At 42.9% G+C, this 20256-nt stretch overlaps 1 protein-coding gene across 2 annotated transcripts in view; it reads right to left on the bottom strand.

Moving 5' to 3' along the window:
• The window catches only part of EGFLAM (EGF like, fibronectin type III and laminin G domains), a 249508-nt gene that overhangs the window by 132395 nt on the left and 96857 nt on the right, over positions 1-20256 (bottom strand). For both annotated transcript variants that reach the window (XM_077462829.1, XM_077462831.1), the window contains exons 3-4: positions 7518-7601; positions 4781-4807 (exon numbers count right to left, since the gene is read on the bottom strand). In XM_077462829.1, the coding sequence (XP_077318955.1) occupies positions 4781-4807; positions 7518-7601 (111 nt within the window). The remainder of the gene's footprint in view (positions 1-4780; positions 4808-7517; positions 7602-20256) is intronic.

Consider the following 20256-nt stretch of genomic DNA (forward strand, 5'->3'; position numbering starts at 1 on the left):
CCCTGTTTTTAATGCATACTGTTAGACAGGTTATCTGGTTGTCTGTGGGTTGGTGGTAAGTAAAGCTTGGTTTTTTTCCTTGGTTTATCCTTGGGTTTGTTTGTATCTTTAGGTCTGGACATATGCTTGGCCAGGCCATCACCTTTATCCTCAGCTTCTTTAGCAAGGCAGTGGTCATCTTGGAGGTGTGTTTGGAGTAATTATCATGTAGGAATACTGCCCTGCGGCCAGTCTCCAAAGGGAGGGGATCATGCTTTGCTTCAGTATTTCACAGTACATGTTGGCATTCATGGTTCCCTCAATGAACTGTAGCTCCCCAGTGCCGGCAGCACTCATGCAGCCCCAGACCATGACACTCTCACCACCATGCTTGACTGTAGGCAAGACACACTTGTCTGCACCCCTCACCTGGTTGTCGCCGCACACGCTTGACACCATTTGAACCAAATAAGTTTATTTTGGTCTCATCAGACCACAGGACATGCTTGTCTTCAGCAAACTGTTTGCAGGCTTTCTTGTACATCATCTTTAGAAGAGGTTTCCTTCTAGGATGACAGCCATGCAGACTAATTTGACGCAGTGTGTGGTGTATGGTCTGAGCACTGACAGGCTGATCTCCCACCCCTTCAACCTCTGCAGCAATGCTGGCAGCACCCATACTTCTATTTTCCAAAGACAACCTCTGGATATGACGCTGAGCACGTGCACGCAACTTCTTTGGTCGACCATGGCGAGGCCTGTTCTGAGTGGAACCTGTCCTGTTAAACTGCTATATGGTCTTGGCCACCATGCTGCATCTCAGTTTCAGGGTCTTGCCCGTTTTCATATAGCCTAGGCCATCTTTATGTAGATCAACAATTCTTTTTTTCAGATCCTCAGAGAGTTCTTTGCCATGAGGTGCCATGTTGAGCTTCCAGTGACTAGTATGAAAAAGTGAGAGCGATCACACCGAATTTAACACACCTGCTCCCCATTCACACCTGAGGCCTTGTAACACTAAAGAGTCACTAATTGGGCCCAATTTGGACATTTTCACTTAGGGGTGTACTCACTTTTGTTGCCAGCGATTTAGACATTAACCACTTCAGGACCGCCGTATTGCCAATGTACGTCAGCACAATGGCACAGGCAGGCACAATCACGTACATCTACGTGATTGCCTTCCAGCGGGTGGGGGGTCCGATCGGACCCCCTCCCGCTGGTTACGGCGGTCCGATTCGGTCCAGGAGCGCTCCGTGATGAGGGGATGGCCGTTGGTTTTCGGCCACCCCCTCTGGATCGCTCCTGGCCAATGAGAAGCTTCCTCCCCTGTGTATTGTTTACACAGGAAGGAGGAAGTGATGTCATTCTCCTCGGGGCGGTCTTTTTGACTGGACTACGAGGAGAAGAGTAAAAGTAAGTGTGCACCAACACTACACTGACATGTAGGTACACACAGGCACACAAACCCCCCCCCCGATCCCCCCCCCGATCGCCCCCCGATCCCCCCCCGCCCCCCCTCCCCCCCCAGTCACAGTGTCACTGATTGCATTGATCATTTCTTTACTGATCAATGCATTCAGTGTCAGTTGTGACAGTAAAAACTGTCAGGACAGTTAGTGTTAGGTCCAGGGTAGCCCCCTATCACCCCCCAATAAAGATTTAACCCCCTGATTGCCCCTAGAGTTAACCCTTTCACCCCCTTTTGCCAGTGTCACTAAGCGATCATTTTTCTGATCGCTGCATGTGTCGCTAGGTAGCTAGTTATTTTTTTAGGTTCACCGCCAGGTTTTTATATCGCTAGGTACCCCGATATACTACCCAATAATGGGTTTAACCCCCTGATTGCCGCTAGTTAACCCTTTCACCCCCTTTTGCCAGTGTCACTAAGCGATCGTTTTTCTGATCGCTGCATTAGTGTCGCTACAGTCGCTAGGTAGCTAGTTATTTTTTTAGGTTCACCGCCAGGTTTTTATAGCGCTAGGTACCCCGATATACTACCCAATAATGGTTTTAACCCCCTGATTTCCGCTAGTTAACCCTTTCACCCCCTTTTGCCAGTGTCACTAAGCGATAATTTTTCTGAACGCTGCATCAGTGTCGCTAGTGTCGCTAGGTAGCTAGTTATTTTTTTAGGTTCACCGCCAGGTTTTTATAGTGCTAGGTACCCCGATATACTACCCAATAATGGTTTTAACCCCCTGATTGCTGCTAGTTAACCCTTTCACCCCCTTTCACCAGCGATCACAGTATAAGTGTCACTGGTGACGCTGGTTAGCCAGTTAGTTATTTAGGTTCCCCGTCAGGTTTTTATATAGCGCCAGGGACCCCCATATACTACCTAATAAAAATTTGAACCCCCTGATTGCTCCTAGTTAACCCTTTCACCACTGATCACCGTATAAGTGTTACGGGTGACTCTGGTTAGTTTGTTTTTTATAGCATCAGGGCACCCACCATTTATTACCCAATAAAGGTTTAACCCCCTGATCACCCGGCGGGTGATATCAATTAGGTTTTAGGGTCAGGGTCTGCGTCGCCCCAGGCAGCGCTAGGTTAGTGCCAGTACTGCTAACACCCACACCCAAAGCATACACCTCCCGTAGTGGTATAGAATCTGAACAGATCAATATCTGATCTGATCAGATCTATACTAGCGTCCCCAGCAGTTTAGGGTTCCAAAAAAACGCATTGTTAGCGGGATCAGCCCAAATACCTGCTGGCACCTGCGTTTTGCCCCTCTGCCCAGCCCACCCAAGTGCAGTATCGATCGATCACTGTCACTTACAAAACACTAAACACATAACTGCAGCGATCGCAGAGTCAGGCCTGATCCCTGCCATCGCTAACAGGTTTTTTGGTAGCATTTTATATTCAAATCCGGAAGGCAGTGCTTGGTTTTCGGGGTCCCGTACGTGGCTAGGCTCCCAAAAAGTCCCCCACATGTGGTATCCCCGTACTCGGGAGAAGCAGCAGAATTTATTTTGGGGTGTAATTTGACTTCTGCCCATAGCATGTGTGAGCAATATGTCATTTAGTGACAACTTTGTGCAAAAAAAAAAAAAGTTTGTAATATTCCCGCAACTTTTGGCAAAATATAAAATATTCCATGGACTCAACATGCCTCTCAGTAAATAGCTTGGGGTGTCTACTTTCCAAAATGGGGTCATTTTGGGGGGTTTTGTGCTATTTTGGCATTTTATGGCCTTCGAAACTGTGATAGGTAGTGAGGAGTTAAATCAAAAATTTGCACCCTTAGAAATCTTGAAGGTGGTGATTGGTTTTCGGGGTGCCGTGCGCGACTAGACTCCCAAAAAGTCCCACACATGTGGTATCCCCATACTCGGGAGAAGTAGCGGAATATATTTTGGGGTGCAATTCCACATATAACCATGGCATGTGTGAGCAATATATCATTTAGTGACAACTTTTTGTAAAAAAAAATTTTTTTTTTTTTTTTTGTCATTATTCAATCCCTTAGGACAAAAAAAATAAATATTCAATGGGCTCAACATACCCATCAGCAATTTCCTTGGGGTGTCTACTTTCCAAAATGGGGTCATTTGGGGGGGATTTGTACTGCCCTGCCATTTTAGCACCTCAAGAAATGAGATCGGCAGTCATAAATTAAAAGCTGTGTAAATTCCAGAAAATGTACTCTAGTTTGTAGACGCTATAACTTTTGCGCAAACCAAAAAATATACGCTTATTGACATTTTTTTTACTAAAGACATGTGGCTGAATAAATTTTGCCCTCAATGTATGACTAAAATTTAGTTTATTCGATTTTTCTTATAACAAAAAGAAGAAAATATCTTTTTTTTTCAAAATTTTCGCTCTTTTTCCATTTATATCGCAAAAAAAAAAAATCGCAGAGGCAATCAAATACCATCAAAAGAAAGCTCTATTTGTGGGAAGAAAAGGACGCAAATTTCGTTTGGGTGCAATATTGCATGACCGCGCAATTACCAGTTAAAGCAGCGCAGTGCGAAATTGCAAAAAGACCTCTGGTCCTTAAGGTATTTATTGGTCCGGAGCTGAAGTGGTTAATGGCCGTGTGTTTAGTTATTTGGAGGGGGCAGCACATTTACACTGTTATACAAGCTGTACACTTACTACTTTACATTGTAGAAAAGTGTCATTTCTTCAGCGTTGTCACATAAAAAGATATAATAAAATATTTACAAAAATGTGAGGGGTGTACTCACTTGTGAGATACTGTATATATATATATATATATATATATATATATATATATATATATATATACAGTATCCCACAAGTGAGTACACCCCTCACATTTTTTATAAATATATATACGCACACACTTTTTTGTCAGTATAGATCTATTTAAATGTTAGCATTTAGGTCTATTTTAAGTCTATGCTCTAGAAAGATGCCTTGATGTTCTCATTATTGTTCACCTCTGACACTCTATGCTATATAAAGCGATTAGTTTATATAATATATCAACAAAATATATAAATTTACTAAGCAGTGAAAGAGTTATGTTCTTCACGTCCACAACTGACAGATGGCAATGATTCTGCAAAAATTGTTCAGAAAATTTTTAGTATATTTTGGAGGAAATTGCTTGCTCCGTTAACATGTGTGAAGTGGGATGACTCAGTGGTATGACTGCTTTAATTACAGTACAAAGTAAAACTCTTTGCAGACCATCTGCTGCATTTCTATATTCCACAAGTCCGTCAAAAGTCCATTAACACGGTTGCGTATTAATAGCCTCATCCACAATACAAACATACAGTACATCTGTGACATATCCAGCAGAGGTACTTACAAATGTCTCCACCGCATCTAGTTGTCCCTGAAAGAGAAAAGTTTCACAGTTCAGCTATTTTTCCTTTATGAAACAGCTTTTAAAATAGCATTTATGGGTTGCATTCAAAATGTGCCAAATTAAATAGAAAACCTTGTGGAAAGAGCTCCTAGCAAGGTACTCAGCAGTTGAAATAGATTAGATGAGCTCCAGTATGCTCACAAAGATGGATAGGAAAAACGATATGCAGCACTCATGTTAAAATTGATAAAAGGACAGGTCCTGGTTAAGCTAAACTCCAGGCAAACAGCTAAAAAGGAATATATATATATGGGTAAAGACCTAGCTGCTAAAGAATTCCTAAATCTGTATAGACAACTTTGTAGCCAAAGCACCACTGCTGAATACCATAGCCAGATCCTTGACCTCCGATGCAGTAGAGCTGCACAGCTGGGTCAAGGACCCATCCCCTAGTCTACAAAATTATCCAATAAAGGAGAAGCAACAAAAGGATGAGGTGATTGCTGTACATGCCTCTTCTATAGTATAAGCATGCTTATAACGTTACCTTGCCAACACTATAAAAAGCAATAGGGCCCTGACTGGCTTATTGTTATCCTTCCCCCCACCAATATGTGTGCTGCTAAGAATTACAAGAAGATTTTATGTTATTTTTTTTTTTTTTACATGTTCAAAATAAACCACTACTACTATAATATAAAGACAGAATTCAGGTACTTACAGCAGATGTGTTTTAAATATAAAAAATTTAAAAACACTTAAACCCGAGCATTACTTGGCATAACCATTTTCACACTGAATCATGTGCTCGAGCAATGCTTGGGATTGGTCCCAGGCATTCAAAATGGTGAGTGGCATTCAGGCCACATTCAGACCTGTGCATGTCAGGAATTGCAACCAAAGTTGCGTGCATTCTCAACACACATAGAATTATGCTGCCCTTTAGCAGATGTGCAATGGTGCCATTAATTGTTACTCCAACCCCCACGCATCAGCAAACCCCATGCATGGTGTGGTAAAGAGTCAAGGACATATTTTCTGTGATTATCGTGCGCAGCAAGGCCAGCCCATTGAAATTAATGGGCTGTCCTACACATGAAACATAGGAAAGAGGGCACAGAGTAGGCGTGAACCAAGCCTTAGGATAGCATAAGGGTGTTGAGCCAAAAAAAAAAACAGTTTAGTGATCCTACCTCTTTATTGCTAACAATATTTGACAGCTAGCAGTAGAGAATGTAGGAGTTATCAGGTATTTTCTGTACTCAATCAGCTCATGTACAGTGCAGGGGAAACATTAGGGGTCTAATAGATCCCTGATGTTCCAATAAAGGAAATAAGTCCCTACGAAAATATTATCTCATAGGGGGACCATCAGCCCCTTGTTATAGCAATAATATAAAGGATAAAAGGGCAGGTATGAATACGTTGTAAATGTTTTTTTTCACGATTACCAATCAGAGACTCAAAAAGTATTAAAGTCAAACTCGGGGAAAATAACAATTGTCGCTTGCAGTGAGGCACAGCTCCACTTCAAGGGTAGTTGCTTGTTTTTGTAAAAAAATTATTTACTTACCCAACTCTCCACTACTCCCCACAACTAGACTAGTCCCCAAAGGATCTGCACCCCCATGTTTCTCCGGTATAAGGTGTTGTCATCATCAATTCCAAAACAGGGTCTATAGCCCTGCTCTGGAACTGAGGACACCAAGGGACAGTCCACGACTAGATCATTGGGGAAGACTGTCTGCCAGGAGAGAAGAGGTTAAAGTAAGTAAAACTGTTTCTATTCTACCCTAGACAAAACAAGCTATTAGCTTTTGCCATGTAAGTACAGCCACCCTGCAAGGGATCACTTTTTATAAGCCTGGATCTGGGCCTTAAAGCCAGAGACAGCCAGGCAACTTGAAGTTGAAGAAGAAGTCAGAAGTGGTAGCCTTCATATTTCTGACAGTGGGAATAAAATTTAAAGTGGTTGTAAAGTCATAAGGTTTTTTAATTAATCCATTCCATGTATCAAGATAAAAATCCTTGTGTTTGCAGCAGCCCCCCTAATACTTACCTGAGCCCCCTCTCTGTCCACCGATGTCCAGCTGCTTGCTGTGGGGGCACTCAATAGTAGGGAGAGGTCAGAAGAGGGACCAGAGAAGAGGAGTTTCTAGGCTTCCCTGTGTAAAACCAACTGCACAGAGCAGGTAAGAATAATGCCGCGTACACACGACTGGACTTTCCGTCAGAAAACGTCCGACGGTCTTCCCAACGGAGTTCCGACGGACTTTCCACAAAGTTACGACGGACTTCTGACCGAACAGACTTGCCCACACGAACGGACCAAAGTCTGTTAGTTTTGAACGTGATGACGTACGACGGGACTAGAAAAGGAAGTTCAATATCCAGGAGCCAATAGCTGTCCTAGCGTCGTATTTGGTCCGTCGGACCAGCATACAGACGAATGGTTTTCCCAATAGAAATTGATTCCGAAAATAGGAAAACCCAAACCCCTAAAATTTTTGTCACCTTTACCACTCAACAAGTAAGGGTGTCAAGAAAGGAATGGATAGCCTTCATTGTTTGGTGATGGGCACCATAAAGTTTTAGCGCAAACGAATATTAATACATTAATTACCTTTCTAACTCCTTCTTCACCTGTTAATTGGAAGAATTCCGTCTTCTGTAGCTGCTTATTGTAAATAATTTAGTATTACCATTCTAAATATATTCACATAATTAAGTTACTTACCAAGTTCAACATATCCAATTTAAGAGGAACATCCTGAGTTAGCTGTTTCACATGTTTACCGTTAATTACCTCCGTGTAGAAAACCTATGAAGGAAAGATGGAAAATTAAAATTGCGGGACAATCTGTACTTTTTAAGCAGATAAAGCGTCTCAACTTTACGTTTACAAAGTTGACAGTGATATCAACGGTTACTCATTAACGATGTACAGGAAAAGCTATTAAAAACAAAGTACAAATAAAATATTTAAGCTTGCTGTAATTGCTTAGCTGGCTTAAATATAGTTTTTGCAAAAAAATAAAAATAAAATTGACTTTTAAAGAAAACATTTAAAAATAGGGTATACTTCTTAAAGCCTAGAAAATGTATTCACTTGATACTCTCAGAAATAACCCATAACAGTGAAAGAGCAATTCCAGAGAAAAGGATTCAGACCAGACAGGGAGATACTAATGCTATGTAACAAAAAATGTAACTGTGCAAGTATCCACAGAGCACCCAACAAGATCAATGGGAATGCATTTTTTGAAGTTTGTGCAGTGTACGGGGGCTATACTAAAGCCTCATACACACGATCGGATTTTCCAAAGACAAAACCTCGGGAATTGCCTGAAGGCGTGTGCCTGGATTTTGTCTTGCATACAAACGCCAAGGAATTGTCATCCAACAAACACAAACGTGGTGACGTTCTATGTGGTTTTTCAGTTCTTCAGCACCACCCTTTGGGCTCCTTCTGCTAATTTTGTGTTAGTAGAAGTTTGGTGGGTGTTGATTCACGCTTTTCATTTTCGCACTTTTCATTTAGCGCTTTTTAGTTCATGCTTTTCAGTTTGTTTACGAATGGCAACGTCAACCAGACGTGTTGTGGAATCGGATTAGATAACGTGTTATTTATAATTGGCCTTGCAGTTATTGCTTTGATCCAAGTCCAGTCCAGGAACAGGAGGAGAAGGAGTTCTTGGACCAAAAATTGGTTGCTTTACTAATCGTGACCAATTATGGCAATATGCCTTTGCTGCGGGAGCTCCAGGAGAATAATCCATATGTTTTTCGGAATTATCTCCAGATGACGGACCCCTGCTTTCACCAACTCTTGGCATTGGTGACCCCCTATATTAAGAAGCAGGATACATGCATGAGGCTTTTATTTTATTTTTTGGTTGAATAATAATGATTTGATTTGTTATATTTTCTATATTTTTTGGATGCATAGAATGTACTTTTTAGTTGATAGCATGTCTAATTTTATTTGTTTTCTTTTTTTAATGCACTATAAAAAAATTGTGTAGAATAATACTTGGCTATGTGTTTTACTTCAAATGACAGTTTGGGAGTAGGCAGTTACATTAAAAAAATTACAATGTAAAATTGAGAAGGGACACCAACATAGTTGTATCTTTGATCTTAAAAACTACGGGATAATTGTGTTGTGGTAAAAAAAAAAAAAAAAAAAAAACAGAATAATATTATTCTTGATATCACTAGAAAAAAAAGCCTTTGAAAATGAGTTTCCAATAACTCCATCAGTATCACCAGCAAAGCAACTTCATTATTATCCCATTAAAGAAGAAGAGAATTGTGCGCTGCATTTGGAGATTTCATAATTTGCTGCGTCACGAATGTTAATTCTCCATTACGAACGCTAGTTTACAAGACCGACCACTTCTGGCTCATCCTTGCTTCCGAGCATGCGTGTTTGTACTTTTGTCCGATGGACTTGTGCACACACCCTTGGAAAACCCAACAACAGACATTTGTCTGTGGAAAATTTTAAATAAAACAATTGTCCAATGGAGCGTACAAGCGGTCAGATTTTCCGCCAACAGCCTGTCATCACACATTTCCCAATCAGAAAATCCCATCAGAAAATCCGATCATGTGTAAAAATATGAAGTGTGAAAATCTGATCGGCTTAAGGCTGGGTTCACACTTGAGAACGCAAGTGTGAATCCGGAATCCGGTGCATCTCCATTCACTGTTTCAGGTCTGATTTCATCCTGAATGTTGGGCTGAATTCGTACCTGAAACGGACCAAAAGACGCACAGGACTCCTGTGCAATAGAGAGCCAGTCCATATAGATCCAGTCACAATCTCCTGCTATGCGAATTGTATGCGGAGAAAGCCTCATCCAATTCGCAATAGTGTGAACCCAGCCTAAAAGTAATGCGAACATGGGCATTGCTTTTTTATTAACGTACATAGGGGATTAAAATTAGACATGTGCAGAACGGAAAAATGTGATTAGTTTTGTTTAGATAGATTTGTTATGTTACTAATTTTGTTTCAAAATTAGTTTTGTTTAGTTTAATTTTGTTTACTTTATTAATTTTCTAACAAATTCCAAATTAACTCTTGCTAAAGAGATTGCTTCCAGATTCTGATAAGCCCCCCAGCCGCAGACCCCCTCAACCACCACACAGGGTTGTGGGGAAGTGGCCCTTGTCCCCAACATGGGGACAAGGTGCTTTGTAGTGCAGAGGCAGAGCACCACCCATGTTGAGGGCATGTGGCCTGGTATGGTTCAGGAGGGGGGGGCGCACTAACTTGCCTCCCCCCTTTCCTGGCCTGCATGCTTGGGTAAGAGTCTGGTAAGGATTTTGGGTAGGGACCCTATGCTTTTTTTTTTTTTTTTGTTTATTGTGACGTGGGATTCCCCTTAAAATCCATACCAGACCTGAAGGGCCTGGTATGGATTGGGGGGAGCCCACGCAGTTTTTTTTCAGAGTTTTTCATTGCTGGCATTCTTTGGTTTACATTTTAGCTCTGAGAGGGGAAGCCCGCTGACAGCTGATGAGTCATCAGTTGTTAAGAACGTGGCGGCCTGGCTTCCAGGCCCGCTCCTTAACAACCAGCTATTCTTCATACAGAATTCGAATTAGTCTATTGTTTTTCGACCGACCCGAATTCGGATCGTTACAAAAATTTGGAATTCCTTAGAAAACAAATATAAGAAATGAAATTAAACAAATTTCAACAAAATCCGTTACTATTTCATTCGAGTATTTGGATACAACCAAATCTCCAAATAACCAGAAATTCGTCCAAATTTACATGCGGACCAAAACAAATTGCCAAACAAAATGTCTAGCTCAAATTTCAAAGGTTACATCACAGATCCTCCCTTACCTCAGTGCCCTTAGTTCCTTCTTCATCTCATATTCTCCCCTTTACATCCTTCCTAGACCCCTCTTCACATCCCATCCCCCCTTTTACATCACACTCCTGCGTTACATCACAGAACCCCCATACCAGTCCCCCCCTCCTTTACACTAGTGCCCTCAGTCCTCACTTCACATGACAGTCAACCCCCCATACTTACACCACAGTCCCATTCACATCATAATCCCCCCACCCCCCATCCTTACATCACAGTCCTTCCTTTATATTACCACTCCCCTTATATCACAGTCCCTTCTTTACATACACCACAGACCCCTCTGTACATCAGACCCCCCCCCCCATTACATCAGAATCCCCCCTCCACATCACAGTCCTTCCTTCATATTACAGGTGAGGCCCCCATCCCTTTCATTGCAGTCCTCCATCATATCAAAGTCCCCTTCACATTGCAGCACGCCACCATCCTTTACTCTCCTACCTTACTCACAGAAGATGGGAGGTGCAGTCTGAACAGAGGGCGGGACTTTTCATGTTAAAGATGGGTGAATGGTTACTTGCACCACCCCGCAGCCTAACAACCAATCGCCTGCTTAACTTGAAAGGTCCCACCCACTATCCAGACCTGCCGCACTTCCCATCTTTCTGACCGATTTAGGCTGAAACTAGTCTTACACACGGTCGCACAAAGTTGTCAGAAAATCCGACTGTTCGGAACAAGGCAACGTTCGTAAAATACGATGGGACCACATAGAGGCCAGTAGCCAATAGCTTTCGTCTCCAATTTTTTTCTGAGCATGCGTGGCACTTTGTGCGTCGGAATTCTCTACACACGATCGGAAAAAGTCTGATCGAATTTTGTTGTTGGAAAATTTTAAATCCAGCTCTCAAACCTTTTCCGGCGCAAATTCCGACAGAAAAAGTCTGATAGAGCCCACATACGATCGGATTTTCCGATAACATAATCCGATCTGACTTTTTCCGTCGGAATTTCCCACCGTGTGTATGGAGCATTATTGCAGAAGTAGTGTTAAACATACAACAATGTCAAAGGCATCTAGATTGCCCACACAGGGGCTAGAACTGGCGCATAAGAGACAAAAACAACAAAAGGAAATACAACATAAACCTAGGAGGGCAGCCTCCTAATTAACAGTCACAGAAATCCTGAGTGCAACATACGTAATTTGGGGTAACCCCCATAAGTGCAGGAATAACCTGCACAAAATGCATTAACTCTGCATTAAGAGCCTCTCTTAGCAATCAAAAAAGGGCTAAGAGCCCTGGGGAGAGAAAAGAAACAAAGAGAAATAGGAAAGAGAGGGGGAGAATAAGAGAAAGTGGGGAAGGGGGAGAAGGGAAAAGGGGAGGGGGACCCAGGACCATCCAGGAAACCAGTCAGAGCCGATCCATACTAGCCAGAGGGAGTTCCAGGAAGGCATATGCCAGCCATGGCTCCCAAACTTTAAGGAACTTGGCATGCATGTCAAAGAGTATACTAGACATTTGTTCATTGACCATCATGGATGCCAAGCATTTTTTTACTTCCTAAAAGGGGACTGAGGTTTTTTTCCATGCTTGAGCAATCGTCCTTTTGGCTGCTATGAACAGGATGCCAATTTCTGTTGACGAGCAAACAAACCCGGTATGGGGCAATGTAAAAGTGCAAATTTGGCACTAGTCTATGAGACTCGGCTGATCACAGATCGGAGTAACGGGTCGATCCTAACTCCTTACCACGTGATCAGCTGTCAGCCAATGACAGCTGATCACGTGATATAAACAGAGACGGTAATTGGCTATTTTTTCTGGTATTGTTAGAAGAAAAATAAAAGCCGATCATCGGCGGCTGTGAGAGGGACATCAGTCCCGATCGTGGGGAGCCTCTGCAGAGGCTTCTGTGCCCACCAGCCTCACCTACCTGTGCCCACCAGCGCCACCTCTCAGATCACCACTTGCGATACCTACTAGTGCCCATAGTACCACCCATCAGTGCCCACAGTGTCAACTATCAGTGCCCACTGTGTCACCTTTCAGTGCCTACAGTGCCACCTATAAATGTCACCAATCAGTGCCTCACCACCAGTGCTGCCTATCAATACCACCTACCAGTGCCCATCAGTGCCACCTATCAGTGCCACCCATTAGTGCCACTCATCAGTGCCACACATCAGGGCCCATCAAGGCGGTATTATCAGTGCCCATCAGTGGCGCCTCATCAGCGAATATCAATGAAGGAGAAAAATTACCTGTTTGCAAAATTTTATAACAAACTATGAAACATGTTTTTTTTTTGTTTTTTTTTCTGTCTTTTTTTTGTTTGTTTAGCAAAAAATAAAACCCCAAGTGGTGATTAAATGTCACCAAAAGAAATCTCCATTTGTGTGAAAAAATGATACACTGTACAATTGTACACTGTAGCATGACCGCGCAATTGTCATTCAAAGTGTGACAGCGCTGAAAGCTAAAAATTGGTCTGGGCAGGAAGGGGGTTTAAGTGCCCAGTAAGCAAGAGGTTAAGCTCTGACAATAAAACCTGGAATCTGATTGGTTTCTGTGCAGAGCTGCACTAGATTTTGCACTCACCAGTTTTAGTAAATAACCCCCAATGCCAAGGTAGACATGAAAAGTTTGCTTGTTCATTTTTCAGGGCAGTTTTTTTTTTTTTTTTTTTTACAGTAAATAATGTTTAATGAAGCTTTGCTATTGCAACAAAAGGTGATGTTTGGTACAAACAATCCTTCGCATGCCAAATCTACAGCTAAAACAAAAAAAAAACAAAAAACATGTTGACTGTCTATTAGAGACACAGAAACTGCTGTTCCTGCGTTCATCTCTCTCCCGTCTCTTTCCAGCTACATCCTCTTATTGATTAGTCTGTCCATCCCATTGTTACTAATTAGGTGGAAATTGTCATCAAAGCATAGCAGGACAGCCTATTGGGACCCCAATCTCCTCTCCGGCATTATCTCAGGAGGATAAACTCATTTTCTGTTTCAATAAATGACAGGGGTCCACATAACACATCTTTCAGATTCGATCTAAAAAAACCGCAGCGGCGTTTAATGATTCTTGCTGGCAAAACACCTTTCCATTCCAGCCAGCGCCATTAAGAATTTTCATCCCGTGTGCATTTAACTTCAAGCACCCGTAATTTATGATTTAATTTTTCATCAATACAAGTAATTGGTCTCTCACTTCCTCTAAATTCCAATACCCGCGGGCCGCGTACAATTAATTTTTATGGCTGCTCCTGCGGAAAATTTATTAAGCTTGTCTCTCATTGTTTTGTTTCTTGTTAAATCTTGCCGGGAGTCTGTAGTTTATGCAGATGGGTTTTAAATATGTGGCCCGAGAGAAACAGAGAATGATGAGAATATGGGCCCGACCAATCAGATGTGTCTATAAAACATGCTGTGCACTGCTTTCAATGGCAAGTCCACTTGTAGGACTGATGGATTGAAACAAGACTAGTGCACATAATTAACGTGCTAGAGGTCAATCTTTTTTTTTTTGTTGTAAATTTAAGATGCTAACAGAAAAGTTGAAGGATCAAAATTTACAAAAGGCTACATTCGTTGAGCTAGGCCTAACATTCCCAGCTAGGGTTAAAGAGGAACTGCAGTCTGCTCATTTATAATAAAAACATCTTTGCCATTCTGAAGCTTCCCTCCAACCACTTTGTATATTATTTCATATATGCTGTGATTCTGTACTTGCCAAATATGCTGCAGAAATCTCCCTCCACTGAGTCTGACTGCAGCCATTTTAACTGTGGGCAGCTGAAGCTGCTGCCTGTTTACTTCCTGGATTTACGCAGACACACAGAGGCCACGCCTCCAGCTTTGCAGCTCTTATTGGCCCTCTTATATCTCCCCCTTCTCCTCCTCTCCCTTCCTAGGCTGTGCATGATGTCATAAGCCTAGGCTAATGACTATTCAAGTGGCCTGTATAAGGTATTTACTGGCAGAAAAAAAATGTTTTACTATCCAAAGTTAAAACAACAAGGGCAGAAGATTTAATAGATGGAAAGATGAAAAAATGACTGAAGTTTCACTTTAAGCAACTGCATAAATTAAGCGCTTGCCGACCAGCTGCCGCCATTATACTGCGGCAGGTTGGCTCCCCTGTGCGAATTGCTGTAGGTGTATGTTGGTCACTTTAGGAGCGATAGGTGGCCAGGGTAGGGTTGCCACCTGTCCGGGATTCACCTGGATAGTCCAGGTTTTGAATCACATGTCCAGGTTTCAGTCTACCTGAAACCCAGACACATCATTCAGACAGGAATGTGGCTGTGAACAGGGTGGGGGGGAGGGGGCACTATGTGCACCGCATTACTATTCTCTTTGGAGTGCCCAAAGGTGTCCCAGGTCTGTTACAATCCTATAGTGTATACTAAGGAAAAAAAATTACTGTACTCCTCTTAAGTCTTTAGCTTGAAGAAAAAGTGACAACCCTAGGCCAGAGCCAATGCACGTGGCCAGCGGCCATGATGTCCGCCGGCTCCCTGCAATCACTCCACGGAGAGCCAGAATGGGGATCTGTCAATGTAAACAAACAGATCCCTGTTCTGTCAGGGGAGTAGAGAGAGATCGGCTGTTCCTAGTGATCAGGAATAGCGATCTCTCTCCTCCTCCAGTCAGTACACTTCCCCCACAGTTAGAAAACCTCCCTAGGGAACACTTAACCCCTTTGATCGCCCCCTAGTGTTAACCCCTTTCTTGCCATGGACATTTGTACAGTAATCAGTGGCTATTTTTAGCACTGATCGCTGTGTAAATGTCACTGGTTCCAAAAGAGTGTCAAAAGTGTCTGCTCTGTCTGCCACAATGTCGCAGTCCCGCTAAAAATCGCAGATCACCGCAATTACTAGTAAAAAATAAATAAATAATAAAAATGCCATAAATCTATCCTCTCATTTTGTAGATGCCATAACTTTTGTGCAAACCAATCAATATATGCTTATTGCCTTTTTTTTGTTGTTTTTTTTGACAAAAATATGTAGAAGAATACACATTTTGCTCTAAAAACTGATTAAGAAATTATTATTTTTTTGGATATTTATTATAACAAAAAGTAAAAAAATATTATAATTATTTTTCAAAATTGTCACTTTTTTTTTGTTTATAGCACAAAAAATAAAAACCGCAGAGGTGAGCAAATACCACCAAAAGAAAGCTCTATTTGTGGGGAAGAAAGGACATACATTTTGTTGGGTACAACATCGCACGACTGCGCAATTTTCAGTTAAATTGACGCAGTGCCTTATTGCTAAAAAATGGCTTGGTCATTATGGGGGCAAATTCCTCCGGTCCTTAAGTCGTTAAAGTGTATGCATAGCTAAAAAAAATGTTTTTTTTTTGGATAGTGTAGGGAGGGATGGTTAAAACCCCAGCCAGGTTATTGCTGTCTGTTTACCACTGAACACATTTCCCTTTATTTCCTGACCCAGAGACACAACATGAAGTTATAGGACACTCACAAAGTGAGGGGTAGTCATCCCTAGAACAGGTGTCCCTACTAGAAGATATACAGTATCCTTTATCAGGGCCGCTGATAAGGCACTACAGCCAGCCTTCCTGTACTGGGCCCGGGCCCAATCAGTTAAAAAGGGGGGCCCAGTCAGCTGCTGTGCAGGAGGGCCGGCTGTACTGTCTTATTGCAGACACCAAATCCTCTTCTACCTTCCCCTGCAACGCTGCTAGCTTCTCCACCCAGCTGCACTGCAAGGGAGTGGTTCTAACACATGCACCCCTTCCATCTGCCCACCGGGCCACCCAGTGTGCCCCTTTCACCCCCACAGCGCTGCTGGATTCCCTCCTCTCCTTTCCTGTTGGCAGCTGTTGCAGGCACACATGGGATGTTTCAGGGTGGAGAGCTGGGGAAGGGGCCGGTAAGTATATAGTTTATTGGCCCCTTCCCTTTGTAAATGAACACAGTGACAGATTGGAAACCAATTACTCTTGGGTCCATTCAGCACTATAGCATAGTAAACAGTGTTTGCTATGGTTCAGTTTGTGAATGAACAAGAAGCTTCAGAGGGCTTCCAATTCATTCATCTTTGCAACTGAGGCTGCAAAGAAAGGGACTGATAAAATCGATGTCCTCAGTCACTTCGGGCCAGGCGGGGGGGGGGGGGGGTTTGTCAGGTAGGCTGTATGGGGCCCAATGATTTTTCTAACATCAGCCCTATCCCTTTTATAGTTCTGTAGACAACTCTATTGGGTTTAGCCCCCAATTGTCACCAGTTCCAATAGAGGGGTAAATCTCCCAAAAGGCAGACCAACGCAGCAATAAAAAAAAACTTTACAGAGGGTCTAATCCTCCCCTACTCTATCCATCCATAAACTTTAACCACTTTGCCCCCCTTCCTGGCCAGGCCATTTTATTTGCAAAAAAAAAACTGCGTTACTTTATCTGACAATTGCTCAGTCATGTGACGCTGTACCCAAATAAAATGTATGTGCTTTTTTTTTCTCCTACAAATAGAGCTCTCTTTTGGTGGTATTTGTTCACCTCTGGGGGGGTTTTTTTTATTTTTTTGTTGTGCTATAAACAAAAAAAGACAGACAACTTTGAAAAAAAAAAAAACAATATGTTTTTACTTTCTGCTATAAAACTTATCCAATAAAAAAATTGAAAAAAAATCTAATGTATTCATCATATTAGGTCAATATGTTCTGCTATATATTTTAGGTAAAAAAAAATCCCAATAAGCGTATATAGATTGCTTTGCGCAAAAGTTATATTGTCTACAAACAATGAGATATTTATTTATTAATTTTTTTACTAGCAATGGCGGTAAACAGTGACTTATAGCAGGACTGTGATTCCGTGACAGACATTGGGGACCAGTGCTAAAAATATCCACTGTCACTGTACTAATGACACTGGCTGGGAAGGGGTTAACATCAGGTGCAATCAAAGGGCCTAGCCTGTGTTTCTGTGTACTGTGGGGGGGAGGTGCTTTTACTAGGGGAAAGCATGGATCGATGTCCCTCCTTTGCAGAAACACAGGATCAATGCCTTCCCTAGGGACAGAAAGGCAATCTGTCTTGTTTACATAGGCAAACTGCCGTTCTGTCTGTGTAATGAATGATCGGCGGGTGCGGGTAGACATCGAGTCCGCAGTACCCACTGATTGGCTCCTGCTGTGTATAATCACAGTGGGAGAGAGGCGCCCCCTACCCAGAGGAGCAAGATCACACATATATATATATATACGTGATCCGGTGCACCGCTGCCGCCATGTAGCAGTAAAACTGTTATGGGGCGGACAGCAAGTGGTTAAAGCGGTTATTCACCCTAAAGGGGAAGTTCCACTAATCTGATCCCTCCCCCCCTCCGGTGCCACAATCGGCACCTTTCAGGGGGGAGGGGGGTGCAGTTACCTGGATAATCCAGGTAACTGCACCCACTTCCGGCCAGACCGCCGCAGACCCCCGCAGACGCTCCGCCCCCCCCTTGTGTTCTGGGAAACACACAGTTCCCAGAGACACAGCGGGGGACCATAAGAGACGCGCAGCGCAACTCGCGCATGCGCAGTAGGGAACCGGGCAGTGAAGCCGTCATGCTTCACTTCCCGATTCCCTGACAGAGGATGGCGGCGGTGGCTGCAGCGAGACGAGCGATCGCTCGTTATCTGCCGCCGACATCGCTGGAACCTGGGACAGGTAAGTGTGATTTTATTAAAAGTCAGCAGCTGCAATATTAGTAGCTGCTGGCTTTTAATATTTTGTTTTTAGGTGCAGCTCCTCTTTAAGTTATTTGACATTCATGTAATTTTTGCTGTGAAATGTATCAGGTTGTGTTAATGGCCATGTTAGGCAAAAGGTGGCAGTGAGATTACAGGTGTCCTCTATGGCACAAGGCCCGCCAAACACAAGGCCTGCCAAGCTACTTCATGTGGCCCTTACACCTCTCCTGCAACTATGGAAACCCCTTTGTCTCTACCCCCACTTTGTCTCACAAGTCAGCAGCAGAGAGGAAGACGGAACTCCTGTGCCAGATCCTGCACTTTTCCGTGCAGCCATGGAGAGGCTCATCTTTGCTCCTCTGTCTCAGCCTTCGGCAGCAGAGAGGAGGACAGAACTCCTCTTACAAATCCTGTGCCTCTCTGTGCAGCCGCAACACCTGTCATCTCCACCTCCCTTGGTCTCAGCATTCAGCGGACTCTGGCAGCTGACTCCAGCCCTCCTCAGGTCCTTCTCCAGACCTTGCACTTTCTGCCTCCCACCTCCTTCCTGGCAACAGCACATGACTCTTGACTTCTGCTGGTGGGGGGCTCTTGACATCTCATGTAAGGAGGGGTGGGGCACTTTGGACATATAATCTTACTGATATAACTGGCCCTTTGAGGGCTACCATAATGCTCGAACAGCTTACCATGAAACTTAGTTTGCCACCTCTCCTCTATGAGATTACTGGACAGGAAGTCAGCTAACTAGAAGATTGCTGTAAACCAACTGCCAATAATAGGAGGACACCCCCATGCAGTGTTGTATTTAATGCAAGCCATAGTGGGGGAGCCACTAATTGCAGAGTGGCAGCGGGTACCAAGCAATATTGCAGACACTGTAGGGCAGAGTGATTGTCTGGTACATATTGTCCCAGGTAATGGTGTCAACATGAGAAGCAGCACAGGACATGGAGCCTGCGAGAAGGTAAGTTTCATTGACACCAGTGCTGGGGTACTCTGTGTATCTCACGGACACAAATGCTTGTGCAATGAATTTAACCTACTGACACCAACGTTCGGGCAATGAATATACTGTATTCTACTGACACCAACGTTTGGGTAATGAATATACTGTATTCTAATGACACCAACGTTCGGGCAATGAATATACGGTATTCTACTGACACCAACGTTCGGGCAATGAAGATACTGTATTCTACTGACACCAATGTTCGGACAATGAATATACTGTATTCTACTGACACCAACATTCGGGCAATGAATATACTGTATTCTACTGACACCAACATTCGGGCAATGAATATACTGTATTCTACTGACACCAACATTCGGGCAATGAATATACTGTATTCCACTGACACCAACGTTTGGGCAATGAATATACTGTATTCTACCGACACCAACGTTTGAGCAATGAATATACTGTATTCTACTGACACCAACGTTTGGGCAATGAATATACTGTATTCTACTGACACCAACGTTTGGGCAATGAATATACTGTATTCTACTGACACCAACATTCGGGCAATGAATATACTGTATTCTACTGACACCAACATTCGGGCAATGAATATACTGTATTCCACTGACACCAACATTCGGGCAATAAATATACTGTATTCTACTGACACCAACGTCCGGGCAATGAATATACTGTATTCTACTGACACCAACGTCCGGGCAATGAATATACTGTATTCTACTGACACCAACGTCCGGGCAATGAATATACTGTATTCTACTGACACCAACGTTCGGGCAATAAATATACTGCATTCTACTAAGAATTTAATCTACTGACACTAAGCTAGGGCAGCACATTTATCACACTAAAACTAATACTAATATATTGATCCTACTGACACCCAAGGCTTTTTCTCTGAGAGAAAAGGAGAAGGAACGCAACCTTGCCCAAGACCC

Source organism: Lithobates pipiens, unplaced genomic scaffold (genome assembly GCF_037356315.1).
Source record: "Lithobates pipiens isolate NorthernLeopardFrog02 unplaced genomic scaffold, aLitPip1_a1.2 Scaffold_3, whole genome shotgun sequence".
Classification (NCBI taxonomy): Eukaryota; Metazoa; Chordata; class Amphibia; order Anura; family Ranidae; genus Lithobates; species Lithobates pipiens.